At 46.2% G+C, this 18,079-nt stretch overlaps 2 protein-coding genes across 2 annotated transcripts in view; both read right to left on the reverse strand.

Annotated features, from left to right (window-relative positions):
- The window catches only part of LOC308263414 (interferon-induced GTP-binding protein Mx1-like), a gene marked incomplete at both ends in the record, with an annotated part of 57,472 nt that extends 57,315 nt beyond the window's left edge, over positions 1-157 (reverse strand). The window contains one exon of the mRNA XM_080696441.1: positions 105-157. Coding sequence (XP_080552567.1) covers positions 105-157 — 53 coding nt within the window. The remainder of the gene's footprint in view (positions 1-104) is intronic.
- A 95-nt stretch (positions 158-252) lies between these two features.
- Positions 253-18,079, reverse strand: part of FAM3B (FAM3 metabolism regulating signaling molecule B) — a gene marked incomplete at both ends in the record, with an annotated part of 30,471 nt that continues 12,644 nt past the window's right edge. Inside the window, 6 exons of the mRNA XM_080696442.1 lie at positions 253-342; positions 1,419-1,551; positions 2,794-2,881; positions 3,466-3,516; positions 4,429-4,487; positions 8,720-8,843. Of these exons, the coding sequence (XP_080552568.1) occupies positions 253-342; positions 1,419-1,551; positions 2,794-2,881; positions 3,466-3,516; positions 4,429-4,487; positions 8,720-8,843 (545 nt within the window). The remainder of the gene's footprint in view (positions 343-1,418; positions 1,552-2,793; positions 2,882-3,465; positions 3,517-4,428; positions 4,488-8,719; positions 8,844-18,079) is intronic.

An 18,079-nucleotide genomic window follows, 5' to 3' on the forward strand; every position in this document is an offset into this window, starting at 1 on the left:
ACTGCCTCCCGGCTGGCACCGCCGCTCCCTGTAAGGATCCCCACTGGTTTCTGGCTTTCCTGTTCACAGTTATCCTTGCCACATAAATAGCAGGGTAATAATACCGTGCTCGCAGATTCTGCACGACTAGAAAATCACTGCAGTAGTAGGTGCCCATCGTGTGAATACATCGGGTACCGACTGCAGGACGTGAAGGCATAAGATCCTTGGGCAATTCTTCTACACAAAACATTTATTGAGGACCAGGCCGGGCTATCTTGATTCTTTTGGTATGCAGCCTTCTATCTGTATCTCTGCGGGCCAGCCAGAATATCTGTTCTTTGAATTATCAGAGTGGTTGATCTACAGGAAAGAAAAAAATAATTTAATTAATTAGAAAGTTTCGTGCATTCCCCATGTGAGGCTACAAATATCTAATTTTTTTTCCAACTGAGCGATGCCACAGGAACAGAAGCGATTCCTAGAATGGGCTTTGCCCCAACCCAAGCTGGGTGTGTGATTTGCTCTCAGTATGGCTCTTACTAATACTTGAATGCAGCTCCAGGGTTTTTTGCAGTGATAGGAATGTTCTAGAGTCTACGCTGTCCAACAGAGTTGCTGATAGGCACACATGGCAGAACAGTTCTTGAGGTATGACCAGGGTGATGATGGACATAATTGCAAATTCTATTTGATTTTAATACCCTTAAAGGTAAATGCAAATTTGGCTGGTGACTGCTCTACTGAACTGAACAGCTCTAATGTCTAGTTTTAAACTCTGGGAGCAGAACTACATTATAGTTTTCAGAGTCCTGTGGAGATCCTTGCTCAGCAAATATATGTTCCTTTTGGAGTAGGTTTTAGTTCTACGTATCTTGAATTCTTTCGCAGACAACAGAGCACTTTAACCTAGTGCCTAAATAAAATAATGTCCACTTAAATTCTGGAATTCTCTCTATGCATCCGTGTTTTACATAACAGCTTTATGGAGATGAATTCGCCTGTTTAAGGTGTACAATCTGATGGGTCTTTAATATGTTCACCAGATGTGCGACCACTACCCCCAGTGAATTTTAAAACATTTTCATCACCTGAAAGAGGAACTTCATGGCCTGCAGCCGTCCTTCTCTGCTCCCTCCTCCCCAGACAGCCACTGACCTTCTGTCTCCGTGGATTTGCTCATTTTGGAAATTTACAACAGAATCATATACTACATGAGCTTTTGTGAGGGGAAGCCCATTCCAACAGCCCATTCAGAATCCTTGCAAAGAAATGTGAGAAGTTTGAAACTCTGCCAAGAACCAGCACGGGTCCAGCGGGAACAGCTAACCACCGCCGTGTGTCCGCAGGGGGGAGCTGCTGCTCGGGAGCGACCTTTGCAAGCCCTCGCACTCAGGGCTCCAACCCTTGGTGGGAAGGGGCATCGAAGAGCGTCTCACCTTTTCCCTCTCGATTCCTGAAGGGAGTTCAAAGCCTTTTGCTGCAAGAAATACCCAGCTCGACCTGAATTTCATGTTCCTGATTTCTCTGCTTCCAAGAGCTTCAATGGCGGCCTTGGCGTTGGCTTTCAGTCTAGGGGCAAAGGGGACAGCGTAAGAAAGCCTCCCGTGGGGACCAGAGCGGGGGGCCTCTGCCTCGGCTGTGTCAGGAGGTTACTCCTGTGTGTCCCCCCAGGACACAGGGCTGCAACTGAAAGGGCTCGCCTCCCCGCAGACCTCAGATCGGAGCACAGAATCTTAGTTTCTGATCCTGAAAGGCCCTTGCGTTTGCGGTTCAACTGTATCTTTACACACAGCTGACATCATCCCTGGTCCTTGCCGCTTGCTGACCCCAAAAGAGGTGAGTAGCAGCTGCGGAAGGATGAGGGCAGGCACCGCAAGTGGCCCTCCGCCACAGTCGGGAGCAGCGTCAGCACCCAGGGGCTTAAGGACCCAGAGGTCACACACGCTTGGGAAAGGCTGTGTCCTGAGCCATCTCAGAAACTCTCCCAGCAAAGAAGCACTTCATAGGTTCTTAGGAATCTGCTATAAAGAGAGATGAGGGTTTTCTTTACGGGGAAGGGTTGGCTACACCAGCTCTTCCTGGTGAACACTGCATTGTTATATGTGTGTACACGTGGTGTGTGTGTGTGTGTGTGTGTGTGTGTGTGTGTGTGTGTGTGTATTTGCCCTTGTTTCATCCTCATGTAGAGAAATCAACTGTCTTTCCACTTGCCTTTCTCTAAGTCCCACCTGGTGCTAATTTTCCAGGCTGGAGAGGCTAATAAATTTCTTCCTAACTGTGCACAGATCTGGCTTGACTTGTTATCTGGAAAGATTCCTTAGGTTCTAGTAGGTACGTGTGCTCTACTACATATGAGTGTGTGTGTGTGTGTGTGTGTGTGTGTGTGTGTGTGTGTGTGTGTGTTTAAGAAATAGTCTGCCTTGTGTGGTCACAGTGGCACATGCCTGTAATACCAGGCTCTGGGAGGCTGAGACAAGAGGATCACAGGGTTAAGGCCAGCCTCAGCAACTTAGTGGGATCCTCAGTGATTTAGAAAGATCCTGTTCCAAAATGCTAGATAAATCAGTTTAAAGGACCGCGCCATGAGTGTAGCCTAGAGGTTGAATGTCCCTGGGTTCAACGTCAGTATCAGAACAAAAAAACAAAAATCAGAAAAAAAAAAACCCAAACCCAACAAAACAAAAACACACTCTGTTTGCCACGTTCTGTCACTCCCTTCCCTTAAAGAAGCATCTCACTGTTGGACTCTGTCTTCCCCAGGACAGGCTGGAGGGACCCGCACCCCACCGGGCGCGGGCCGACTCTGCACACCTGGTGCTTCCGTCGTCGTGAGTGGCCATCAGCAGCAGGGCCCTGGGAGGGGCGCTCTGAATGAACGTCGTCATTGGCTCCGAGTTGTCTGCAGGGTCAATGCAAGAAGGTTTTAGGGTCCTCTCTGTGGACGGAGGCTCCGGGCCTGGCTGGGGCTTCCTCCTGCCCTTGGCTCCTTGGTCGACTGGGAAGCTCCTGCCTCCTAGAGACCCTCTCAGCTACGCACTCGGCCCCTCACTGCGTCTCTTCGGTGATTTCCATGGTTTCCTGAAGGGCCCTTGGAGCTGAGCTGCACAGCAGAGACAGCTCACCACAGCAGAGACAGCTCACCACAGGTGTCCAGGGCAAGAGTCTAGAAGGACCCCTTCATGGCCAAGAAACAAGGTGGGCAGCAGCTGCAGAGAGCTCCCTGAGAAAGAGGACCTAAAGATCCCACTAGCCACCTCACAGGCAGCACCGGCTCCACACCTGCCGGGTGGCCTCTCACTCACTAGCCAAGAGCTGGAGCCCGAGGGAGCCGTGCTAGAGCAGGGCTAGACACCTAGACACCGCCCTCGGAGCCTAGAAACGCAGACCCGAGAAACTCGCTCCCCGAGCCCGTGTCCAGGTTCTCTTGAGGGTGTGTGCTCTCTCTAAAAGCCATCTTCAGTTGAATAGGAAATGTTTCCTTACCACCTTCATACATGTCAAAATACTGTGCTGCTGTCAGGTTCCCAGTTGCATCTGAAAAGAAAAGAGTTTTCAGAAAGAAGTCGATGGAGCCGGGCGTGTTGGCGCACACTTGTCATCCCAGCATTTGGGAGGCTGAGACGGGAGGACTGTGGTTTGCGGACAGCCTCAGCTACTTAGTGAGGTCCTGTGCAACTCATTGAGACCCTGTTTCAAAACAAAGATTGAAAAATAGGGCTGGGGGTGTAGCTCGGAGGTAGGATGCCCCTGGGTTCCATCCCCAGTAATCCCCCCCAAAAAAGAGAAGCCTATGGAACTGAGGAGGCATTGGCGGCCCAGCCGCTCTCCAGGGCTCATTTCTCTTCTGTGGACCTGCCTGAAGAGGGGCTGCCGACCTCCCTGAGGGGTGTCCCCAGCGCGGGCGGAAGGACTGCGCCCACAGCGGCTCTAGCCGATTCTTCCAGTCTGAGCTCAGTGGGATCTGACCTTGGCACTCTTTGTCCCGGCAGTGTCTTCCCCCAGAAACACCCAGGCCCTGTCACCCTTTCTGCTGTGCACCTTAATTAGCTTTTCATGGCTGCCAGCAGCCTTTCTCATACACCAGCCACACGTCAGAGAGCAGATCCCTGGCCTGTGCTTATCCGAGCTTTGCCTTCCCCATTCTCCTCTTCTTCTTTGTTCACTCTTCCTTCCCCTCCTCCTCCTCCTCCTCCTCCTCCTCCTCCTCCTCCTTCTTTTGCAAAGTCTCTTTTATTTTGGTTTTCTATTATCTTTCATTGTAATAGAAACCCCAAATAATCTGCAGCGTGAGGCTTGCAGAAGATAGTTAAGTATATCATTTGAAAACGTCTTAAACTAGAAACCTAGACTAGATCAGGTGCAAGGGATCTCAAAAACACAAGTTCTCCAGGAAAATCCCATCTGAGAGCTTCTAGGGGAGTCTAAGGAAGGCCTTTGCTAACTTACAGTTGACGATGGCAATGTTTATTCCTCTCCCAACGTTCCCAGTCCTTTCTCCGATGAGCCTGAAACGCGAGAGAATTTCAGTGAGGAACTTCTTCCTTGCCAAGAAACGAGCACCCCACCACCACCAAGTCTTCGCTGGGGAGCAAGGGTCCCACCCCTACCCATGCTAAGTCCGCACCATTTCCTCACACAAACGCCCCGGCCTGCAGAATCACCCCTATTGCTGCACACGCACTGGCTCCGGGCTACTACGGACCCCAATCCCTCAAGGTACTTGGAAACGGCTTCATCTTGTAATGTAAGTAGACAAAAGGCCCAGGAGGAAAAACTCATGCTGGTTTAGTTCAGACTCCTCACAGATGCTTTTTTATTGAACCCCCACCAGCTCCTGAGCACCTAACTCTCCATCTCAAAGATGCCCAGTGGTGGGAGAGAATCACCGGGAAACGGCGCAACCCTACCTACATCCTCCTCCCAGAGAGCCCGCGGACAGGCTTAGCTGGCTCCTGGGAATCCCTTCACCCAACCACAAAATGTAATCCAGTTTTTCTATCTCCTTCAATAAACACCTTGTATTGCATCACTTACTTTTTACTTCTAAATTGGAGAATATAAAATATGTGTGTGTGTGTGTGTGTGTGTGTGTGTGTGTGTGTGTGTGTGTGTAACAAAGGATTGAATCCAGGGGCATTCTACCTCCAACCCTTATTTATTTATTTATTTATTTACTTATTTACTTATTTATTTTGTGGCCCTGGGAATTAAGCCCAGGAGCATTCTGCCTCCGAGCTACACCCTCAACCCTATTTTTTATTCTTATTATTTTCAAAACAGGGTCTCACTAAGTTGTGAAAGGCCTCACTAAGTAGCTGAGACTGCACGTGAAATATGATCATCCTATCTTGGCCTCCCAAGGACTCGGTTATTTTTTTGTTTTGAAACAGGGTCTCACTAAGTTGCTGAGGCTGGTCTCGAACCCGCGACCCTCCTGTTTCAGTATTGGGATTACAAGTGTGCATCGCTTGTAATTTAAATGTCAAATTTAAGGGGCTCATAGCCTTAAAACCAGGAAGACTAAGTGACTTTCCTGGAGATGGAAGTCTTTGGTAAAGACCAGAGGGAGGACGTGTGTGTCTATGTTGGTGTGTGTATGCATGTGTTAACTTTGTGAAGGGTTAGAATGGGTGATGCAGTAAAGAATTTGGACGACTTCCTTCGTATCTATGCTTTGAATTAGTGAATGTGGCCGGGCGTGGTGGCACATGCTTGCAATCCCAGTACTTGGGGGGCTGAGACAGGAGGGTCTCAGGCTTGCGGCCAGCCTGAGCAACTTAGTGAGACCCTGTTTCAAAACAAAAAAACCCAGCACTTGAGAGGTCGAGACAGGAGGATCATGGTGCGTGGGCAGCCTCAGCTTTAGTGAGGCCTTTCACAACTTAGTGAGCCCCTGCTTCAAAATTTAAAAAAAAGAATAAAATAGGGCTGGGGGTATAGCTCGAAAGTAGAATGTCCATGGGTTCCATCCCCAGAACCACACACACACACACACACACACACACACACACACCAACCCAGAAACATAGTGAATGTGGCACATTAATGTTCTGCTTTTGACTATGCTCACCTAAACTCCCCTAAAAGCCTTCAAGACTTAGTGCTTTTTGACAGTTTTAGAGAACTCTCCATAAGACCTTGAAAAGAAGAAAAGAAGCCAGGTGTGGTGATGCACACCTGTAATCCCTGTAGTCGGGATGCTGAGACAGGAGGATTGCAGGTTTGAGGACAGCCTCGGCTACTTAGACTCTTTTAAAACTTAAGGACTTCAACACACACACACACACACACACACACACACACACACACACACACATTTTTTTTTTTTTGGTGGTACTTGGATGGAACCCAGGGGCATTCTACCTCCGAGCTACACTCCCATTGTTTATTCTTTATTTTGAAACAGTCTCACTGAGTTGCAAAGGGCCTCACTAAGTAGCTGAGGCTGGCCTTGAACCATGATCCTCCTGTCTCAGCTTCCCAAATGCTGGGATTACAAGCCTGTGCTACCACGCCCGTCTAACACACACATATTTGAATAAGCCCTCTCCCCAAATCCAAATGAGATAAAGGAACAGATACATCCAGATACAAAAGAAAATCAAAGACAAGTAAAAAAGTCTTAAAGACAGTCAGGAAGGGAAAAGGCAATTACTTAAGTTAGCAACAATTAGATTGTTGACTTCACAAAAGAAATAATGAAAGTAGATGGCAATGGAATAGTACCTTGAGTGTTCTGAAAGAAAATAATGACTCACACAGCCTGCAAAGAGCCCTTGCAGGGGTGAGGATGAACTGCAGACATTGCCAAGAAACCCAGACTACAAGAATTCAGCAAGCAGCAGCCCAGGCGGCAGGTTTGCTATGTTTCTTTTGCTACCACCGGCTCTACCCATAAACACAACCTGTGATCCAGTCCCACGAGTCCTAGAAGGTCACGGGTTGTGGGAGCCTCCCCAGTTCGATTCTGAGAACTAATATTAAACAGAAATGTGTGCATGTGGGCACCAAGAGACACGAACAGTACTATTAAAAAATACTCTTGTAAACCCCCCCCCCTTCGCTTGGGAGGCGGGAACAAGAGGATCGCGCTGGTTCAAAGTCAGCCTCGCTGGCTTAAGAGACCCTGTTTCCAAATAAAAATATAAAATAGGTCTGGGAGTGTAGCCTGGAGGTAGAAGGGTTTCCAGGAACCCCAGGACCACCCAAAAAAAGACAAGAGAATAGCACCCCCAATTTTAAACCTCAGTCAGAAGTCCTATTGTTAGTTCTATTGGTCTCATTGTTTGAAAACAAACATTAGTGGTAATAGAAACCAAGATTTTCAGTGACAGAAAAGGAGTTAAAATGTAAGAACTGAAGCCCTTAAGGGAGGTAACTGCAGTGTTATGTTTAAGTTGGAAACAGTAATGCAAATTCACCTTTGGAAAAGCAACGCGCTTTTTGACTACGTCCACTAAAAGTGATCAGAAGCAATAGCATCCAGAGGCACAGAGCGCACCAGGACCACACGTCTTGGTTTCTAAACACCACGGCCATTAAAGGAACTGTCTGTGCTTGAGAAGTGGCTGGTTTCAGGCCTGAACCAAGAAAGGCTAAGGGGAGCACAGGCGAACTATAAAGCACTCAATAAACAATGGGGCCCGCTCCAGAAAGACAGCAACTCCGGGAGCCCTCTATTTACTAAATAGACTAAACTTGTAGTTAAATACCGTCTCCCGAATCTATAGACCCAGATGGCTTCACTGGGGATTCATGTCCACATTCAGGGAAGGAAAAGCACCAAGAGACAAGTTCTCTCGGAATATTGGAGAGGAGGGGACATTCACCAGCTCCCTCGACGCCAGGTGCAGACAGCAAAGAGAAACCACACCGGCTTCATTCCAGGAGGCGGTGGTCGTAAAGAACACGGAGGAGAGCTGCCCTCGCTTTCCCGTCCCACAGCTTTGGCAGGCTCTGCCCATGTTTAAAATAAAGTACAAGCCAGGTGCAGGGGCGCAGGACTGACTGTAATCCTGGTGCTTGGGAGGCTGAGACACAGGATCACAGGTTCAAGGACAGACTCAGAAACTTAGTAGGGCCATGCTTCAAAATAAAATTAAAATTAAAAAAGGGGCCGGGCGTGGTGGCACACGCTTGTTATCCCTGCATTCGGGAGGCGGATACCGGAGGATCGCAGTTCACAGACAGCCTTGGCTACTTAGTGAGGCCCTTTGCAACTCAGTGAGACTCTGTTTCAAAAACTAAAAAGACTAAAAAATAGGACCGTGGGTGTAGCTGGGAGGTAGACTGCCTCCTGGGTTCCATCCCCAGTACTGCTAAATAAATAAATATATAAATAAGGGCTGGGGATATAGCTTGGAGGTAGAATGGCCCTAGGTCTAATCCCCAGTACTATAAAAAGCACATACACGCATGTGTGCACACACACACACACACACACACACACACACACACACACCCCAAACAACAGCAACAACAAGGTAAAGAACAAAATATAAATTTTAGTTTGGTCTAACTGCTGTTGAATGAGACTAAAGCCGTTCGGCACAGGATGCAGCCAGCCGTAGACAGCAGCAGCGTTCCTCCTGTGGAAGGCGTGGCGTTCTCATTTCTCCTCTCAGCTTGGACGGGTGGGACACCCGTGCCTCTCCTCTGGGGCCGCCTTGCTGCTTGGCCAGCCTCAGGGGGCGGCAGGAGCAGACACGGTGCTCCCCTCTTGATCACCGGCACTTACAGCTCATCCTCAAAGCAGATCTTGGCGTACTTGTTCCGACCCCCGCCGCTGAGCAATCGGTACGCATAGGAGTTGTGGGGGCATGCAGTCCAGTGGTCACATTTTTGCCTTTTGGGGGCAGGAGCTGTAAGGAACAAGAACATCAGAGCATCACAATTACTTCTCAGACAGGTCTGCTGAGTGACTGAGGGGGCAGCTCCTTTCCAGCGCATCATACCAGCAACAGCGGGGGGTGGGGAGGGGAAAACTGAGGGGAAATCCAGTGTCGTCAGGGTCACGGGAACACTCCTAAGATGCACAGCTAATATAACTTACTTTTGAGTTAAAGTAACAAGTATGAAGAGGGATTCTGAGTAAGTATGACGATTTCAAAAGCACTGGGAATCTGCCCATGGCTGCTTGCTGTGACCGACTTCCTGTTAGATGAATTAGGTTCTTATTTCAGACCCCCCCCCCCATAAGCTAAGTCTCCTGAAAGGCCCTGGTCTGACCAGTTAAGCTACCATCTCCCTCTGACCGCACCTGGTCACTTACCTGGGAGACCTGCCCACTCCTGGTGCCCTTGGCCAATCAGTGAAAGGGACATTCCCTGCTGACCCCAAGCCAATTACCTGGCCGCATGACCCCCTCCCATGGGACTCTAGCCAATTAGTTCAAAGAGCATTTCTCCTATCCTATTGGCCCCCAATCTGTAACTCCAAGCCCCTATATAACCCTGATCCCAGTACATGCTCTCTCTCTTCCCGGATTCTTCTTTCTCTCTCCCCCTCTGTCTGTCTGTCTGTCTGTCCGTCCGTCCGTCTCTCTCTCTCTCTCTCTCTCTCTCTCTCTTCTCTCTCTCTCTTCCTTTCATACTGGCCCCTCCAATAAATCTCTGGTCTCTGGTGTGATCAAACTTTGTCCTTTCACTTCCTTACTATGTTTACATCCTGGCAAGATCACAGGGCCCAGAGTGCCAACAGAGGGCCATCCGTGGAGATCTGTTTTGCTCCCGCCTCACACAGCCGTGAACACACACGAACACATCACAAGCACTGCCCAACATACAACACCCACTCACACACATGCCATTCACACACCATACCACGCACACCTAACACAACACACAAATACCACACAGCATACCACACAGAAACATAGACACACATACACACTACAGCATACGATACACACCGCGCAACACATACCACATACAACACACAAACACCACACAGCATAGCACACATACACACATCGCAACACACCAAACACAACAGAGCGTACATACTACACACACCACACACACACCCGATTGCCCCACTGACAACTGGCCCACTCTCCTTTCACTGGAAATTGAGGAACAAAGCTAAGGTCTCAGTGTGGCCAAGGCCTGGCCGTGTCTACCACCACGTACTCATTTCACAGGCATCACCAGTCCCAGAAGATTGGGAGGCTGGGCTGGGAGGAGGCATTGGCCTGGAGCCCCCCAGAGCCCCAACTCCATCTGGCCCATGAACCACCACTGCATCGCCACTGCACGCATCTCCTGCCCAGACCTCAGAGCAGAAGCCACAGGACTGGGCTCAGTTCAAATTGAAGTCCCCGAAGCCCAGAGGACAATCGAGGACACACTGTCTCCCTTCAAGTTTGACTGGGACTCGGCTCCCTCTCTTACTCCGTCTAGGCTCTAGGTTACTGTGCCTTTCTGATTTAGTGCACAGGAAACAGAAGTGCATTCTGTGAGGTGATAAAGTACACATGAGCTGCCTGCCATGAGTAAGGACTTAAAGAATATCACTGGAGAAAACCATCCAGGCCAAGGAAGACAGCAAGACAGGAAGACAAAAATGAGAAATCCGAGTAACAACCAGAAAACAGTTACCAGAATGGCAGTAGGGCAGTGGTAAGTCTTTATCTATCAAAATTACTTTAAATGTAAATGAATTAAATTTTAAATAAAATACATAGAATAGCTGGGTATGGTGATACAGCCCTGAAATACCAGTACTTGGGAGGCTGAAGACAGGAAGATTGAGGACAGCTTCAGAAACTTAGCAAAACTCTAAGCAACGTAGTGAGACCCTTATTCAATAAATAAATAAATAAATAAATAAATAAATAGGCTGGTGGTATGGTAGCTCAGTGGTAGAATGCTTCTGGGTTTGATCCTTAGGACCACAAAAGAAAAAATAAACAAAAAACCATAGACTAGCTGGATGTATTTTTTTAAAAAAAGATCCAACTGTATGCTGCTGACAAGAAACTCACTTCACTTTTAAGGTCATACACAGACTGAAAGTAAAGGAATAGAAGAAGATACACCATGCAAACGAAAATCAAGAGAGATCAGAGTTCACTGTACTTAGATAAAATAGACTTTGAGTTCGACTGTGAGAAGATCTAAGGGGTCTGGGGGCATAGTTCAATGACAGAGTTCTTACTTGGATATGCAAGGACCCGAGTCCCGTCCTCAGCGTGTGCCAGAGAAGTCGTGATATAACAAGAAAGGACTCGATTTCTCAGTACACAACCATTACAAATACATACTCACCCAACACTGGAAGACCTAAATATAAAAAGCAAATGTTAAGAGGCCTGAAGGGAGAGACAGACTATGGAGCAATACGAGCAGGGACTTTATGACTCTCCTTTCAACAATGCACAGATCATCCAGACAGGAAGTCAGTGAGGAAACACTAGAGAGTGTCTTACTCTCTTAAGGCTGCGATTACAAAATGCTTTTGACTGAGTACTGTGCACGTGTGTGGGGAGGGGTGTTCTGGTTTGAACCCAGGGGTATTCTATCACTGAGCTGCACCCCCAGCCCTTTTTGTTTATTTACATGATTTTGAAGTGATCTCGCTAAGTTACTCGCCGTCATCAAACCTGCAATCTTTCCATCTCAGTTCCCCAAGTTCTGGGACTGCAGGTGGGCATCACTGCACACGGTTTAGACTGGTTATTTGCAAACATAGATTTATTTCTCACACTTCCACAGTCTGGGTGGCCCCAGGTCAAGTCACAGGTGAATTGAGTCCGTGGGGAGGGCCACTCCGCATCTGTCGTTGCTGTCCTTACAGGATGGAAAGGGGCAACCATATTCTCTTTAATGTCTCTTCATGAAAGCACTGATCCCACTCGTGAGGGAGGAGCCTTCATGATATAATCACCTACCTCTTAATACTATCACATTAAAGATTAAATTTCCATTATGAATTCTGCTGGACTATAAACCAGAGAAGACTTGAACTACTCTACTTTAGGCCAAATGGACTGAGTGTGCGGCACAGTCAATCCAACGGCAACAGAATACACAGTCTTCTCAAGAATACACATTCTTCTCAAGCACACACAGCATTCTCCAGTCCAGAGCAGGCAGTGGACCACAAAGCAAGGCTTCACAAGTTTAAGGATACTGAAACTGTATCAAGTATATTTTCCGACCACAATGTTATGAAAGTAGAAATCAATGATAGGTCCTAGATCAGAAAATTCACCAACATGTAGAAATTAAACAACATGCTTCTGAACAACCAGTGGGTCAGAGAAGAAATTGAAAGAAAAATGTAAAATATCTTGAGATAAATGGAAATGGAATACAACATTCCAGAAGTTATGGGATTGAACAAAAGCATTTCTCTGAAGAACGCTCATAGTAAGAAATGCCTACATCAAAAAGGAGAAAGGCCGAGTGCGGTGGCGCACGCCTGCAATCCCCGCGCTTGGGAGGCTGACACAGGAGGATCGCCAGGTTTGAAGCCAGCCTCAGCAACTCAGTGAGACCCTGTTTCCAAATAAAATATAAAACAGGTCTGGTTGTATAGTCCAGAGGTAGAAAGCCCCTGGGTTCCATTCCTGGTGCCAAAAAAGGGGGGGGGAGATTTCCAATAAACGACCTAATCTTATGCCTCAAGGAGCAAGAAGGAGAAGAGAGTAAGCCCAGTGTTAGGAGGAGGAAGGGAATGACAAAGGCCAGCAAAGGAATAATCCACTAGACACTAGGAAAATAACAGAAAAGGTCAATGAAACAAAAAGCCGTTTTTTCACAAGGTAGATAAAGTTGATGCACTCTGAGCTAGATTAAGCAAAGAAGAGAGCATCAAAACCAGGAACGAAAGAGCGAGCGTTAAAACTGATGCCAGAGAAGTGCCAAGCAGCACAAAAGACTATTATGAACAATCATCTGCAACAAACCAGGTAACCCAGGATAACTCAGTAAATTCCTAGAAATATGCAACCTACCAAGACTTAACAATGAAAAACAGGAATATTAAAACAGACTAATAACAAGGAAGTTTAATCAGTAATAACAAGCCTCCCGTAAAACAAAAACCCAGGACCAGACAGCTTCACTGCTGAATTGACTAAATGTTTAAAGAATGAATACTAATCCTTTTGAAATTCAAAGAAACTGAAAAGAGAGTTTCAAACTAAATAACTCAGTCCACCACTACCCTGATACCAAAGCCAGACAAGGACAGTACAGGAAAATAAAATGACAGAACAGTATCTGTGATAAAAAATAGATGCAAAAATCCTCAGCAAAGCACTACCAAAGTGAATGCAGCAATACCTTAAAAGGCTCATTCAGCCAGGCATTGTAGTGCACATCTGTCATCCCAGTACTTGGGGGACTGAAACAAGGATCACATGTTCAAGACCAGCATCAGAAACTTAGTGAGGCAATTAGCAATTCAGTGAGACCTTGTTTCAAAATTAAAAAAAAAAAAAAAGAGTTGGTGGTGCAGAATCCAGAGGTTTAACATCTCTGGATTCAATCTCAATCTCTAGTAACACACACACACACACACACACACACACACACACACACACACACATCGTCATGATTCATGACCAAGTGGGATTTATCCCTGGGATGCAAGGATAGTTTAATGTATGCAAATCAATAAATGTGATACACCATATTAATAGAATGGAAAACAAAACTACATGATTTTATCAATAGATTAAAAAAATACTTGTGACAAAATTCAACATTCCTTCATGATAAAAGCTCAACAGATGAGATATGGAAAGAAAGCTTCTCAACACAAGAAAGACTTATTTTATTTTATTTTATTTTATTACTGGGTGTGGAATCCAGGGGCATTCTACTTCTGAACTACACCCCCAGCCTATTTTTTATTCTTTATTTTGAGACAGGGTCTTGCTGAGTTGCAAAGGGCCTCACTAAGTAGCTGAGGCTGTCTGTAAACCATGATCCTCCTGTCTCAGCCTCCCCAATGCTGGGATTGCAAACATGCCAGAGCCTGGCTTAAGAAGGCTGTATATGACAAGCCACAGGGAACATGGTACTTGCTAGTGACTAGTTGAGCTATTCTATAAGATCAGAAACAAGATAAGGATACCCACCCGTACCACTTCTGCTCAACATAACCCCGGAAGTCCTAGCTGGAACAATTAGGTAAGAAAGAAAAATAAAAGGTATATAAATAGGAAAGGAGAGGTTAATTGTCTGTGTTTTCTAAGGACATAGTCTTACACATAGAAAAGCCCTAGCTAGACTCCATGAAGAACTGTTAGAATTGGTGAACTAATTCAGTGAGGCTAAAGGATACAAGATGGACCTACAGAAGTCAGTGATGGTCCTGCACACAATGGACTGTCCAAAAGAGAAGTCAAGAAGACAATCTTACTTTAAAATAACTCCAAAACATCAAACTACTTGGGAAGAAATTTAATCAACAAAGTGAAAGGTTTGAGCACTGAAAACTATAAAACATCGATGTCAGAAATCAGAGGAGACCTGTAAATAGAAAGAGACCCCGTGTGCATGGATTAGAAGATTAATGTTGTTATAATGTCCATATTACCCAGACTGATTTACAAATTCAATGCAATTCCTATCGAAACTGCAATGCCATAAGAAAAACAATCCTAAAATTTGTGTGGAATCAAAAAAGACCCCGAACAACTAAAGAACTCTTGAGAAATCACACTACCCAATTTCAAACTTTATTATGAAACTATCGTCATCAAAACAGTGTGCACTGTCATAAAACAGACACATCAACCAATGGAACAGAATAAAGGGCCCAGAAATAAGCCCACACATTTACAGTCATTTTACTTTTTGCAAAGATGCCAAGAGCATACGATGAGGAAGCAATGGTTTCTTTAAATGGTGTGGAGAAAACTGGATACCCACATGCACAAGCAGAAAACTAGATCCTTAATCTCACACTGCATAAAAACCAACTCAAAATGGGTTAAAGGTTTAACTGCATGAGCTCCAAAGTATTTAATAAAATATATGGGAAAAGTTATATGACATTAGGTTTGGGCAGTGATTCGGGGGGAAGCGGGATATGATCCCAAAGCGTAGCCAAAGGAACCATAAATAGACAAATGAAATTACATTAAAGTAAAAGGTTTCTGCACAGCCAAGGAAACAATCCGCTCGTAGAATGGGATGAGATACTCCCAAACCATTCACCTGATACAGGATGACTTCCAAAGCACATAAGGAACTCAAGCAACTCAATAACAGAGCTGTTATTTAAAAATTGGCAAAGGACCTGAAAAAACGCTTTCTCAAAGAAGGCGTACGAATGGCTAAGAGGTCTATGAAAGTGTTGGTACACACCTGCAATCTGAGTACTTGGGAAGCTGTGACAGGAGAAACAGCCAGCTGCAGCAACTTAGTGAGGTCCTCTCAACTCAGCAAGACCCTGTTTCAAAACAAAAAGGGCTGTGGGTATAGCTCAGAGGTAGAATGCCCTGGGTCCAAAGCCCAGTACCTCTCCCCACACGCTTAATAATCACAAATGAACAAATCATCAGGACAAATCAGGTATCACTTCACACCTGTTGGAATGGCTATTACAAAAAAGATTGAAGATAGTAAGTGGTGGTAAGGATGTGGAGGAAAGAGGACCCGTGCACACTGTTGGTGGAAATGTAAAGTAGCCATTATGGAGAATCAGATGGAGGTTCCTCAAAAAGTGCAAAAGAGGAGTTACCACGTGACCCACAATGCCACTTCTGGTATTTCCCAAGGAGCTGAAGTGAGTCTATCAGAGAGATGTCTGCACACCTGTGTTCACTACGGCAGCATTCACCGTTGCCAAGACAATGGTGGACTCAACCTACATGCCCATCAACAGACGGGTGGATGATAAATCGGGGTACGTGTACACCAGGAAAGTCTCCGCCATTTTTAACAGAATTTTAACATGGATGAAGATGGTCGAAGAGGCTAGAGGATACAAAATTGACCTGAAAAAGTCAGTAATGGTCCTGCACACAATGAACTGTCTGAAAAAGAAATCAAGAAGACAATCTTACTTTAAAATAACCCAAAACATCAAACTACTTGGGTATGCTAAGTAAGCAAGCCAAGCACAGAAAGACAAACACCGCCGGGCCTCGCTCATAGGTGGAGCGAGAAAGAAACTCCAAGAAACAGACAGTACTGGTCACTGGAGGCTGGGCGGAGGGGGGGCCGGGACAGGACCGGAGCTGCTGGTCGAAGGACACACAGTTTCAGTTGGACAGGAGGTCTGCACGTATCTGTTGAGCTCTGTTGCACAGCGGTGCATTGTATACTTGAACAGTGCGGATAGAGTAGGCTCTGACGTACTCTCATCACATACAAATAAGTGTGTGCATTGATGCGTATGTTGACTAGCTTAATTTAGTCAGTCCACCACACCTACATAGAGCAAAACACCATCCTGTGTACCCTAGAGGTATACAATTTTCTCTTTGAATTTAAAAATCAACCAATTGATGGATGGACTGATTGATGGTCGGGTGAACAGCAGCGGTGCGGCACTGTTCACTGGGTATCAGAATGCCAAGGACCATTGTGACATCCAAACTTGCCACTGTGGCCACGTGAACATGACCCGCACTTCTAGGCGAACACAGTCCTCTGTCCCCAAGAGGAGAAAACAGAGGTCTTGGAGGATATCTCTGCATGGGTCTCCCTCGGCCCACACCAAAGTCTGGACTCCTCCACCTGCCCCCTCCTTCCCAAGAGCCCATTCCTGCCTCAGTGTGTCTTACTGCTACTCAGTAGCTCCTCCCACGAGCCTACAGCTCCTTGGCCCTCCTTGTCATCCCCATGAGGCCGGGGATTTGTCTGTTTAGCTCTCGCTGTCTCCCAGCACCCAGGTATGTGTTGCTGCTCCATCGATATCCGCTGAAGGATGTATGCACATCTGGAACCTCAAAGGTGTAGACATCCGCACTCCAGTGGGGCACAGAGAGACCGAATCCTGCCTCCCTGCCCAAGCAGACAAGGCTGGGGCTGGGATGCAGCTCAGGGGAAGAGCCCTGGGTTCAAATTCCAGAACCACAGGAGCAAAAATGGAGTCAAGGAACCCAGAGACCAGCCTCAGGGCGGTCAAACACACCCTACCAGGGGACTGAGCACTGAGCACTGAGCACTGGCTAACTTCCAACAACTTCTCTTCCCATTAATTCTACCTTTTCAAATAAGAAAAGACTGGAATTTTTCTTATTTATGTCTACATAAAAATTTTAAAGCAATAGCTGAGGAAAAAATGGGGACCAAAAAGTCTTATATATTCACTCTCAGCAATTTTTGTTTTATCCCTTGACATATTTTTTTTTGGGGGGGGTCTGGACTTTACTATATATGCAGAAGCTATCTGCAAAAAAATCTGGAAAAAAATTAGTTAAACATATTTAAACAGTAAACTTAAATTAATTTTCAAATGAAATAGTTAATGTGGTTTTTGTTAACCTGCAGATGCCTAAATTTAAAGCAAGTATCCAACTGTTAACATGGAAAAGTACTATAAATTAATTACCTTCCCAGTGTTTCTAGATTTTCAGATGCTCCTCTTTTCATTTTAGTTTGAATACTGATATTCACTTAGATATACACCTGAAAATGTACTGAACACAGTATTTGAAAATATAACTAACACTAGTTAGAGTGTCCTGCTTTCCAATTTTGCTGCATAAACAAACCCAATCTAGAGAGAAAATATCCACAGAAAGAAACATGTCCTTCCCCGAGCCCACGTGTCACTTTAAGAGTGAGAGTTCTCTCAGCAAAGACCTGACAGTTTCCTTGGGCAGTGCTGTTCTCAGCAGGACGGGTCCAGGTTCAAGTAACCAGGGACCACCACCTCTAGGTCCTCTGCTTCCTCACAATGCCACAGAGACTGACTGGGTCAGAATCCGCCTCGCTAGCAGCGAGGTGACTTGGTCCACACTGAATGCCCTGTGTGTGCCGACAGACCTGCCTGTCTCCCAGGGCCAGTGGTCCTGAGTATCCCAGATGAGTGGTCCTTTTTTTTCTTTCAATAAATTCTTATTGGTGCATTGCACACATTACCCAATTTGCCCTTAACCAATTCCATCCCATTCCATCCCCTTCCCCAA

The sequence above is a fragment of the Muscardinus avellanarius genome, assembly GCF_963383645.1.
Source record: "Muscardinus avellanarius genome assembly, chromosome: 5".
Lineage (NCBI taxonomy): Eukaryota > Metazoa > Chordata > Mammalia > Rodentia > Gliridae > Muscardinus > Muscardinus avellanarius.